The 12885-nt window shown below is 37.8% G+C and overlaps 1 protein-coding gene across 9 annotated transcripts in view; it reads right to left on the bottom strand.

Moving 5' to 3' along the window:
- TUT4 (terminal uridylyl transferase 4) overlaps positions 1 to 12885 on the bottom strand; it is a 130015-nt gene that overhangs the window by 21109 nt on the left and 96021 nt on the right. For all 9 annotated transcript variants that reach the window (XM_043461317.1, XM_043461311.1, XM_043461320.1 and 6 more), the window contains exons 20-24: positions 8348 to 8461; positions 3256 to 3333; positions 2937 to 3114; positions 2397 to 2444; positions 2226 to 2308 (exon numbers count right to left, since the gene is read on the bottom strand). In XM_043461317.1, coding sequence (XP_043317252.1) covers positions 2226 to 2308; positions 2397 to 2444; positions 2937 to 3114; positions 3256 to 3333; positions 8348 to 8461 — 501 coding nt within the window. The remainder of the gene's footprint in view (positions 1 to 2225; positions 2309 to 2396; positions 2445 to 2936; positions 3115 to 3255; positions 3334 to 8347; positions 8462 to 12885) is intronic.

The following is a 12885-nucleotide window of genomic DNA, read 5'->3' as shown; positions in this document are numbered from 1 at the left end:
AGGAAAACATCCAAGTGTGAGAAAGGCAAAGAAGAAAGATGGGACAAAACAAATTGGGCACTGAATTTTGAGTAAAATAAATAAAACTTCAAATAGTCCCTATTGAATGGGAGACAGAGGTAACTAAAGAAATGTAGTAAGAATGTCTGATAGTATTGAAAGTCCAGTTGAGGCTGGTGAACATTAATTTATAGTTGTGCTATAAACTGCTTAGCTTTAAGACTTTTTTCCACTGGTGCTTAGTTCAAGCATAAAGAGATGGTGGATGGCTGCGTTCATGTAAAGTTGAACACACAACAATGCAAAAGAAGGACAATGGTACAAAGGAATATAAAGTATATGCCAGAGGTAGACCAAGGAACATGAGTTAAATGGAGAGGAAAAAATGAAAACAGGAGATAACTGACAGATTGGGAGAAAATGGATTAATATGTCAGAGAACCTAATGAATAGAATAGTTGAAATGGGAATGTTTCAGTGAGCAAGAAAGGTGAAAGTACAGAAAATATACTTGGTCTTCATTTTCACTAGAATCTAAGGGGATGAAACACATCTATTCTATATGCTGTTATAATCTTAGTACATATCAAAGAAATAGGTACAAATCAGGAATTCATTAAGTGTTGAAAGAATGAACTTTACTATGGAAAATATTAAGCATGAAAGACTATATAACAAGGTTATTTTTCTACAATATCAGTTAGAACACTGATACCAACTTAAATGTCCATTTAAGGAGAAGAGTTAAACTGGTATACCCAAGCTATAAAATACCATATATTGACTTTTAAAGTAGAATAAAGCAAATTAAAAGATGACTGGGAGAATCATAGGCCCCTCCTGATAGGCTCTTATGCCAAATCACATTCAAGAGGACTCTACGGTAGTATTTCACTAAAAAGCCTGACTGCATGAAACTACTAGGTTTCTACCAAACACACGCATGCACACATACTGATAGAATTTCCATGATTTTCAGGTAAAATGCTTTATCAGTGTGTCACCATATCTGTTGTGATTTGACTATGCTTTTCATTTATTGCTATTTTAATATACTAGTAAAATTATCACTGTATTTTCCTTTTGTTAGATATTTTGCTTCTGCATGACTTTTGCACCATTTCAAATTTTACTGTTATTTTATTTTGATTACAATCATTATCACCCCCACCACCTACGAATCAGGACTATCGAATGCTTCAAGGGAAAAAAGCTCTAGACTTTTTCTGCTTTTCTCACCCCAACAAGAAAAAGTGATGAAACTGAACAAGATCAAAGATATTCATTATGCAATAACAGAGACACTGTTTCTCTTTTGAGACTTCTTCTTTCTTTCTCTGTGAGACTGTGACATCCTCCCATTAGAAAGCAACCTAAACCAGAGTAAGACCAAGAGGAATAGGGGACACTACACACCCCAGTTCAGGTAAAAGGAATCCTCTTAGTTCCATGCCATTAGTTCAGCTTACCAAGGGCTGTACCACAATTAAAGCAGAAGCTTCAGCAAACAATAAAGTTTTATCAATACTTTGGGCTTCCCTGGTGGCTCAGACAATAAAGAATCTGTCTACAGTGCAGGAGACCTGAGTTTGATCCCTGGGTTGGGAAGACCCCCTAGAAAAAGAGAATGACTACGCACTATAGTATTCTTGCCTGGGAAATCCCATGGACAGAGGAGCCTGGTGGGCTACACACAGTCCATACGGCTGCAAGGAGTCAGACATGACTGAGCAACTAACCCTTTCACTTTCACACTGATACTTTGGTACTGACTTCTCTGTCTGTATTTTCACCAAGATTTCTAGAGATAGAAGAGAGGCAGTAGGGAGCACCTCAGATTCAAAATTAAAGGATCCTGAGTCCTGACTATCACCCCTCACTTGTTTAATGAATGCTTATTTGATGCATCCTATGTGCCAGAAATTATGACAAGAGCTGGCAATATGATGGTCAATCTCACAGACATGGCCTCTGTCCTCATGGAGCTACTCAGTCTAGTGGGAGAGACAGAATTTAACAAATAGATTAAAAAAACAGATAAAATATAGCCAATAGATATCTCACTATAGACTATGGTAAGTGCAATAAGAAAAGACAGAGGGAGTTATAACCATCTTTTCCCCTATTCCTAACACCAACTTGTAACAGGATTAGGTTTCTTGTACTACAAAGAAAGTTCTATAGAAAAACAGAAAAGACTCAGAATTCGAATTATGTAAACTTACAGCTTCTCTGCCAATGAGTGGGTAAAAAGGGGTACCAAAAAGTTTCCTTCCATTGATAAATGCTTTCATGATGAAATTGGTCACTATTGAAGAAAGAAGAAAAACAATGAAGATCCAGACCTTAAGGTGTAAGAGCTTTAAAAGCAGGGTATTTCTATATTTAAAACTTACTTTTTCTAGAAACTCCAGCACCAAGGTTATGATTCAAATCAAAAGGGTCTAGAAAAGAAACATTTTATTCTTTAATGAAGAAGCTCATTGTAACACAAATATACTTAGTAACCATAACTAGAGTCTAATACTAAGCAACACAAACCAGTCAGAAATTATTTTTTTATAATTACAGATTAAAGGATGGAAACTAATTAAAAAAAAAAAGAAGAAGAAATATCTCCCAAATTCTAATGGGTTTCAGTTTCCCTCTCAATTTCATTGGCCAAATAAAATTCTAGCTTTTCAGAGGAAATTTGCTATATGACTCAGAGAACTCAAACTCAGGTTCTGTAACAACCTAGCAGGGTGGGAAGAGTGAGAGGTGGGAGGAAGGTTCAAGAGGGAGGGGACATATATATACCTATGGTTAATTCATGTTGATGTATGGCAGAAACCAAAGCAATATTATAAAGCAATTATTATTCAATTATTAAAATTCTGCCTTTTGTCTTGTTTTGCTTTGTTTTGTTCCTGAATTAATATCAGCTGAATGATTACCTTCAATGGCAATACATTTGGAGGTCCACTGCTTCTCAAAAGTTGTCAACAGTTTTTTCTGCCGAATGCTAATTACATATTCTTTGAAATCAAATTCTTCAGTATAGAAGCGAAGCAGTCCCAACCAAAGCTCTCCTAATGTTTCTGTGTTCTTTCCAAGTGAAGGTAAACGTTTTTTCTAAGGTGAGAAAAAAAAGAGAGTGACATATCTATACTTATCCAAAATACAGATCCCAAATCCAAGTAAAATTATTAAATTATGCAAATCCTAACATGTATTAGTGAACATTCCACAACATAAAAACTATGAAGAAATTACCAGTTCTTCTGTTTTATCAAAGAAAAAAGCATTCCATCCATCAACCATTCTCTGTGGAATCTGTTTTCCATCAAAGATCTGTATTAAGAAAATCAATTTTATTATTAGATTTCAAATCATCCAACTCAAAGCCTAAATACCTTCACATCATTTTAGAATTTACATATAATAGACATATTGGAATATTTATTCCAAAAGGAACATGTCGAGATGATATAATTTGATGTCAAGTTATTAATGAAAATGAGTAAAACGTATCTGAAAGACCAAAGCTGGAAAGGATGTCTCGAGAGCATCAGACTCTCCAAATGATCCATCTGATATTGTCTATTTGGTCTATCAAACACAGCCAGCCCAAGTTTAATTAAGTAAAACTAAAGAAAAAATAAATGAAAATGGCATCTTCATCAAAGGATCACAGATGCAGAAATCCATAAGAGATAATACTCATTGACTGTAAACCTTAAAGGAAATCAAAGAAACTGGTGTAGGGAATAGCTCTAGTACCTTTAATCAGTTATCTGTATCAGATGAGGCTGAAAAGGGTCTGGACACTGATTCTTTTTTAATAGAATATTAGATAGCTTTTCTTGACATTTTGATAAATATTGTGAAATCTTCATGATTAATTATGAATAGTAATTCTCTGTCCTAAGGAAAGGGGGGAAAATAATGCTATTCTACTAGAAGAATTTCCTAAGATGATTGTACAGGTACAACTGATCTCTATAAGCAATTTTGAGACTTATTTCTTACAGGAGCTTTAAGAAAGAGCTGGAATAAAGTAAAAAGCTGGGATAAGTGCAGAGTCAGCAGACCTCATTTCTAGTTTTAGTCCTGCCAAGTAATAATTCTGGACAAGACACTTATCCTTCCAAATCCTCAGTTTTCCCAATGGGAAAAAAAAGAGTTAGACTAATTAGGTCAGTTGTTTTCAAATTTTATTTTTCTTTCAAACTGTTAGAACCCCTTCCTAAAATGGATTCTTCTTGGAAGTTCAATAGTAAAACAGAGGTACTCTGATAAAAGCCTGAGTGGAGAAAATCACAGCCTATCTTTCCCTTCCTCCACTCCTCACACACACTTTAAAGAGCTCATAGAGCTTGTCAGGCTTCCCTGGTGGCTCAGATGGTAAAGAAACTGCCTGCAATGTGGAAGACCTGGGTTAGATCCCTGGGTTGGGAAAATCCTCTGGAGGAGGGCATGGCAACCCACTCCAGTATTCTTGCCTGGAGAATCCCCATGGACAGAGGAGCCTGGTGGGCTATTGTTCATGGGGTCGCTAAGAGTCAGGCATGACTGAGCAATCTGACTAAGCACAGAGCTTATCAAAATATACTTTAAAACCACTAGATAAGGTGCTCCCCATGACTCCTTCCATTTTAAATGAGACAGTTAATTATAAAACTAACTGCATGTCTGTCCCTCTAGTTTTACTCTTAGGTTTAAGTTCCTTGTGGGCAAGGACTATAACTGACATCTAGAGCCAAAATTCCTACTACATCAAAGCCTGCCATATAGAGAATACGTAATACATGTCTGTTGGATGAATATATTTACTCTGTAAGCATGTTTTTACATAAAGGTCAGGTTTCCAGGGACCTAATCTAATACCTGGCTTTTTAGTATTTACATATAATTTAAACAGTTACCAAGAATCATCTAGCATAAATTCCAACATTCCATAAATCAAAAAAGAGAAAGTCCAGCAATTACAATTATTAATATCTAAAATAAGAGACATGGGATCCTACACTCAAGGAAGAAAAAAAAGTTTCAAAAAGGCCAAAATATAACATTTGCCTTCATAGATTAAGGCTATTTATTACACAAGCTGCCTCTTTAGACCTTGATTATTTCAACAGATTCCTAGTTTTGAGAAATAACCAACATCCAAACCCAATCACGTTGACTAATAACACAGTAAAGTGAACCTGAGGGCTCTGGAAAACCTTTAATCACTGATTTGCCACCTGTTTTAATGAACTATCATGTTTCATAGTGCCTAACTTTTCACTCTGTTTCAGCCCTTAGAAGTACTAATATTGTCCTCTCTTTCTCTTAAACACACACACACACACACACACACACACATATAAAACACATTTACCTTCTGTTTCTTTTCTTAAAAATTTATCATTTATTTGGCTACATCGGGTCTTAGTTGTGGCATGTGGGATCTTTAGTTTTGGCATGCAAACACCAAGTTACAGCATAGGATCTAGTTCCCCTCCTAGGGACAGAACCTGGGCCCCCTACATTGGGAGCGTGGAGTCTTTTCCACTGGGTCTCCAAAGAAGGCCCCACCTTCTTTGTTTCTTTTTCTTTCTCTCACTACCAATCATCCTCTACTCAAGCACTCAAGTCTTCCCTCTAAAACCTCACCAAACAAGTCTTTCTTATTTTGTAGTTTGATATTTTAATATCTACTGGAATATTTAAACTGTAATTTTTTAGTTGTGGTAAAATACACATAAAGCTTATCATCTTCAAGCATTTTTAAGAGTACAGTTCAGTGGCATTAAGTACATTCACATCACTGTGCTACCATCACCATTCTCCATCCACAGAATTTTTCTCATCTTATACAAATGAAACTCTGAACCTATTAAACAATAGTTTCCCATGCCTCTCTCTCTCCAGCCCTGGCAACCATCATTCTACTTTCTGTCTCCATGTATCTGACTACCCTAGGTACCTCCTATAAATGGAATCATATAGTATTTGTCCTTTTGTGACTGGCTCATTTCACTTAGCATAATGTCCTCAAGGTTCATCCATTTAATTTCAATTTTTAAGCTGACAGAAGCTAAAAAAACATAGTTCATAATATCAATTGTGACTAACACTCCCTAATCTTCTCTTGATATTAATTTTTATGTGAAAATTTACTTTTACTTACAATGATTGCTAGAATATAGCAAAATCATCTTGCCTAGGAAAGCTCCTTTGACCTTAAGAATTCTGTATTGTTGATCATGAGTAACACTCTTAGCAGAGCCTTATTTATTATACCCAGTCACTTAAGTCTAAGTTCAGTTACAAATGGAGTCAAAGATCATCAGCTTCATTAAACATATCCTTACCCTCAAAAGTTGATCGATGCCAATGATCAATACTTAAATGATGCCAGAGCAATGGACAATGGGGTCCCACATGACAAGCAAAAAAGGCCAGAAGCAAAAATCCATTTATCATCAGTTCATATGTATCACAAAGCCCCCCACAATCAGAGTTCATTATGATGGAAAACATTCCATGGACTGTCTCTCATTTCATCAATCACTGTCTGTTAAGCAGATAATGGAACAGTTCTTGAAGTTGGCTACAGCAATCCTACCTACAATTTTCCAATAATAATATTAATAAAGCTGCTAATAATAATAAAAGTAATAATAAAAGCAACCACCATTTATAAACTCCTACTTAAGCATCTACTACATTCAAAAGCATTTGCTGTCTCTGTTCCTTATATCAACACTGAAATAATACTACTATTATTACATTTTTACAGAAGATAAAATTAAGACTAGTGGTAGTCAGGCAGCTTACTGAAGGCTACATGTTAAAATCAGGATTCAGATCAATTAACTCTGACTCCAAAATCATGGTCTGCCCATTATATCATGGTCTTTCCATTATATCATGCTGCCTCAATAGTTCCTCATCCACAGGTAACATAATGAGAGAACAGAGACCACAATGAAAACAAAATTTGCGTTCCATTTGGGTTAATCGCAGTATTCTATCAAAGGCATAGCAAAGTATAGCAAATGGCAGCTATAATATTACTGGGGCAATTATGCATAAGATCTCCAAATTTAAAGCCTTAACAAGAATTAGACTAATATAGAGAAAAACCTTGGCTTTGGCAGGCTTAACTAATTCATGCAAAATTTTAAATATTCTATAGTGAACAAACTTGGTAAAAAATAAACATCACTCAACATAGATTCAAGCAACTTAAACTTTTCTATTAGAAAAGGATATTTAAATTTTTTCTCTCCCACTCTTTGTTTAAAAGAGGGAAGGAAATGCTATTAAAATCACATGGCATTCATTAGAACTTTAAAAAACTTACTAAGGCCATCTGGCACACAATATGGCTTATTATTTTGCAATATACTTCTTTGCTATGATGATCAAAGTTTATGTGATGAGAATATGTGATTTTCCAAATAATTCTGATGGTTATTGCCTACCTCAAAATAACCACCTTTCTAAGAAATTAGACTTTGATCCACCCCAATGCTTGCATATTCACTTTGTGCCAAGAAAGAGGAGGAACAGATGGATGATTAAGAATTCTTTTGGTTCTCTTTTAGAGAGTATAAATGGGCTATAACAAGCCTCTATGAGTCACCAAATCTGAGTAAATATGAGTATGTTTCTTTCGATGTACAGTCTTATGCTTAATACAACTGACATGACCTTACAGAGATAAGAAAGAATTTCCTTGAATTTTTTCCTCAATCAAAATTCACAAAGTTGACCAAAATATATACAGGAATAAATTAAACTTCAGGCTTCCCTTCTCAAGAATCTGCCTGCAATGCAGGAAGACCCGGGTTGGATCCCTGAGATGGGAGGATCCCCTGGAGAAGGAAATGGCAACTCCAGTATTCTTGCCTGGAGAATTCCATGGACAGACCACGGAGTTGCAAGGAGTTGGACGAGACTGAGTGACTAACACTTTCAACTTTCAACAAAATCAAGCTTCATTGCCAAGCACAAGGAGGGAAAATACTCTGGAAAGAAGAAACTATGTATTTTCATCTGAGAGACTGTATAAGTTTTTGAATGGTTACAAACTTCATAATCACTGGCAGCATTCTAAGACTGTAAAATACAAAAACGTTGCAAAAGGTATTCAATAGTTCTATTCCTCGAATATTCTTTCAGTAGTCTATATTCTCCCATAATAAACTTTCCCAAAAGGTTCATTATTTGATTATACCATTAGTGGAAGAAGAAAACTTAGGCCATTAATGACAGAAAAATCCCTCATGATCTCATGAACTGAGCATGATTTACTATATTTAGATCTATTGTTGTCACAAGAAATGACTTTATAGTTTTCTTAAACACTTACCTCTTGTAGAACTGGGATAACAGGTGGTTTTCTCTGCTGCAGAAAGTACAGCACCATAAGGATATAAGCATATGAAGATAAACTTCCCCTAGAAGCATCCCCAATGTCACATCGCTGAAAAAACATAATGATTGAAAATAAAACTTCAGAATCTTATTCCATTCACAAGTATTGGCTACCTTAAAGCAACATTTTTAAACTCATCTAACTGTCAAATACCCAAAAGTTCAAAAATAAACTGTTACAGAGGGTATGGGTAAATAGGCACTCTTACACATTACAGATTAGAGTATATATCAGTATAAATTTTATGAAGAATAATTTGACAATATCAAAATTACAAAAGCATATCTCCTTTAATGTATCAATTCTATTCTAAGAAGTTATCCTGTAAATATGCCAAAAACACATGAAATAACTAAGATTTTTATTGTAGCACTATTTTAATAGCAAAATATGAGAAAGAACTTAAAAGCTCATCAGTAAAATACAGGTTTAAAAAACTGATGACTATCCACACAATGGAATAGTATGTAACCATTTAAAAAAGAACAACAAGGAAACCCTTAGTATACTAATAGGAAATAATTTCCAATATCTATTGCTCAGTTAAAAAAGCAAAATACAAAACAATGTTTTCAGTATATTATATCCATAATAAAAAAAAGAGGTAGGAAATGTATATATTTGCTTGTACTGGAATAATATATTTATGGAAGGATACAGAGGAATGTTTAACACTGTTTGCCTCTAACAAGAGGCAATGGCTGGTTAGGAGACAGATAGGGAAGGGAGATTTTCTGACATAAAGGGAGGGAGAAGAATGATTTCTCTGCCATGAACCACATGATTTCATTACCAAAACGCCACGAGAGTGAGGATCTGTCATATTGGAGTTATTTGGTGAGATGAACATAGAAGACTAACTGTACTGAATATGACCTGTACTATTGTCGCTGGACGCCCTCCTGTTGTAAGATGACTTACTGTCCATAAAGACACGTATAGGAATATTTAAACAAATATGTCTCCCTTCTGGAAGAATGGGCTTTATGAAATGAAAATGTAACTGAGTCACTCCCCTACTAAAACCGTTCCACCAACACATTTACAAAATTAACTATTTACTGAGCAGCTACCCATAAAGCAGACGTTCAGCTCAGTTCAGTTCAGCCACTCAGTCGTGTCCGATTCTTTGCGACCCCATGAATCGCAGCATGCCAGGCCTCCCTGCCCATCACCAACTCCCGGAGTTTACTCAAACTCATGCCCATCGAGTCGGTGATGCCATCCAGCCATCTCATCCTCTGTTGTCCCCTTCTCCTCCTACCCCCGATCCCTCCCAGCGTCAGGGTCTTTTCCAACGAGTCAACTCCTCGCATGAGGTCACCAAAGTATTGGAGTTTCAGCTTCAGCATCAGTCCTTCCAATGAACACCCAGGACTTATCTCCTTCAGGATGGACTGGCTGGATCTCCTTGTAGTCCAAGGGACTCTCAAGAGTCTTCTCCAACACCATAGTTCAAAAGCATCAATGTTTCAGTGCTCAGCTTTCTTCACAGTCCAACTCTCACATCCATTCATGACCACTGGAAAAACCATAGCCTAGACTAGACAGACCTTTGTTGGCAAAGTAATGTCTCCGCTTACTTAGGTTGGTCATAACTTTCCTTTTAAGGAGTAAGTGTCTTTTAATTTCATGGCTGCAATCACTATCTGCAGTGATTTTGGAGCCCCCAAAAATAAAGTCTGACACTGCTTCCACTGTCTCCCCATCTATTTGCCATGAAGTAATAGGACCAGATGCCATGATCTCAGTTTTCTGAATGTTGAGCTTTAAGCCAACTTTTTCACTCTCCTCTTTCACTTTCATCAAGAGGCTTTTTAGTTCCTCTTCACTTTCTGCCATAAGGGTGGTGTCATCTGCATATCTGAGGTTATTGATATTTCTCCCAGCAATCTTGATTCCAACTTGTGCTTCTTCAAGCGCAGCGTTTCTCATGATGTACTCTGCATATCAGTTAAATAAGCAGGGTGACAATATACAGCCTTGACATACTCCTTTTCCTATTTGGAACCAGTCTGTTGTTCCATGTCCAGTTCTAACTGTTGCTTCCTGACCAGTATACAGATTTCTCAAGAGGCAGGTCAGGTGGTCTGGTATTCCCATCTCCTTCAGAATTTTCCACAGTTTATTGCGATCCACACAGTCAAAGGCTTTGGCATAGTCAATAAAGCAGAAATAGATGTTTTTCTGGAACTCTCTTGCTTTTTCGATGATCCAGTGGATATTGGCAATTTGATCTCTGGTTCCTCTGCCTTTTCTAAAACCAGCTTGAACATCTGGAAATTCTAGGTTCACGTATTGCTGAAGCCTGGCTTGGAGAATTTTGAGCATTACTTTACTAGCGTGTGAGATGAGTGCAGCTGTGCGGTAGTGTGAGCATTCTTTGGCATTGCCTTTCTTTGGGATTGGAATGAAAACTGACCTTTTCCAGTCCTGTGGCCACTGCTGAGTTTTCCAAATTTGCTGCCATACTGAGTGCAGCACTTTCACAGCATCATCTTTCAGGATGTGAAATAGCTCAACTGGAATTCCATCACCCTCCACTAGCTTTGTTCGTAGTGATGCTTTCTAAGGCCCACTTGACTTCACATTCCAGGATGTCTGGCTCTAGGTGAGTGATCACACCATTGTGGTTATCTGGGTCATGAAGATCTTTTTTGTACAGTTCTTCTGTGTATTCTTGCCACCTCTTCTTAGTATCTTCTGCTCCTGTTAGGTCCATACCATTTCTGTCCTTTAGTGAACCCATCTTTGCATGAAATGTTCCCTTGGTATCTCTAATTTTCTTGACGAGATCTCTAGTCTTTCCCATTCTGTTTTTTCCCTCTATTTCTTTGCATTGATCACTGAGGAAGGCTTTCTTATCTCTCCTGGCTATTCTTTGGAACTCTGCATTCAAATGGGAATATCTTTTGTTTTTTCCTTTGCTTTTCGCTTCTCTTCGTTTCACAGCTATTTGTAAGGTCTCCTCAGACAACCATTTTGCCTTTTTGCATTTCTTTTCCATGGGGATGGTCTTGATCCCTGTCTCCTGTACAATGTCATGAACCTCCGTCCATAGTTCATCAGGCTCTCTGTCTATCAGATCTGGTCCCTTAAATTTATTTCTCACTTCCACTGTATAATCGTAAGGGATTTGATTTAGGTCATACCTGAATGGTCTAGTGGTTTTTCCCTACTTTCTTCAATTTAAGTCTGAATTTGGCAATAAGGAGTTCATGATCTGAGCCACAGTCAGCTCCCGGTCTTGTTTTTGCTGACTGTATCGAGCTTCTCCGTCTTTGGCTGCAAAGAACATAATCAATCTGATTTTGGTGTCGACCATCTGGTGATGTCCATGTGTAGAGTCTCTCTTGTGTTGTTGGAAGAGGGTGTTTGCTATGACCAGTGCGTTCTCTTTGCAAAACTCTATTAGCCTTTGCCCTGATTCATTCTGTACTCCAAGGCCAAATTTGCCTTTACTCCAGGTGTTTCTTGACTTCCTACTTTTGCATTCCATTCCCCTATAATGAAAAGGACATCTTTTTTGGGTGTTAGTTTTAAAAGGGCTTGTAGGTCTTCATAGAACCGTTCAACTTCAGCTTCTTCAGTGTTACTGGTTAGGGCATAGGCTTGGATTACCGTGATATTGAATGGTTTGCCTTGGAAATGAATAGAGATCATTCTGTCATTTTTGAGACTGCATCCAAGTACTGCATTTCAGACTCTTTTGTTGACTATGATGGCTACTCCATTTCTTCTAAGGGATTCCTGCCCACAGTAGTAGATATAATGGTCATCAGTAGTAGATATAATGGTCATCTGAGTTAAATTCACCCATTCCAGTCCATTTTAGTTAGCTGATTCCTAGAATGTCAGCGTTCACTCTTGCCATCTCCTATTTGACCACTTCCAATTTGCCTTGGTTCATGGACCTAACATTCCAGGTTCCTATGCAGCGCGCCGGCTGCAACGGACCACGCAGAAGCATGGCTGTGAGGAGCTACCCCTCGCCCAAGGTCAGGGATAGCGACCGAGAGCACCAGGCTGCGATAGCGCAGAAGCGGTGGCCGAGAGGAGCTTCCCCACTCCCAAGGTCAGGGGCGGCGGCCGAGAGGAACTACCCCACCTCCAAGGAGCAGCTGCTGCGTGGGCGCAGGAGGGCCGAGAGGAGTTACTCCACATTCAAGGTCAGGAGGGGTGGCCGTGAGGAGATACCCCTCGTCTAAGGTAAGGAGCAGCGGCTGCGCTTTGCTGGAGCAGCCGTGAAGAGATACCCCACGTCCAAGGTAAGAGAAACCCAAGTAAGACAGTAGGTGTTGCAAGAGAGCATCAGAGGGCAGACACACTAAAACCATAATCACAGAAAACTAGCCAATCTGATCACAGGACCACAGTCTTGTCTAACTCAATGAAACTAAGCCATGCTGTGTGGGGCCACCCAAGACTGTCGGTCATGGTGAAGAGGTCTGACAGAATGTGGTCCACTGGAG

The sequence above is a fragment of the Cervus canadensis genome, chromosome 2 (assembly GCF_019320065.1).
Source record: "Cervus canadensis isolate Bull #8, Minnesota chromosome 2, ASM1932006v1, whole genome shotgun sequence".
Classification (NCBI taxonomy): Eukaryota; Metazoa; Chordata; class Mammalia; order Artiodactyla; family Cervidae; genus Cervus; species Cervus canadensis.
The sequence above is the reverse complement of the archived record's forward strand: the minus strand, read 5'-3'. Positions and strand labels throughout refer to the sequence as shown.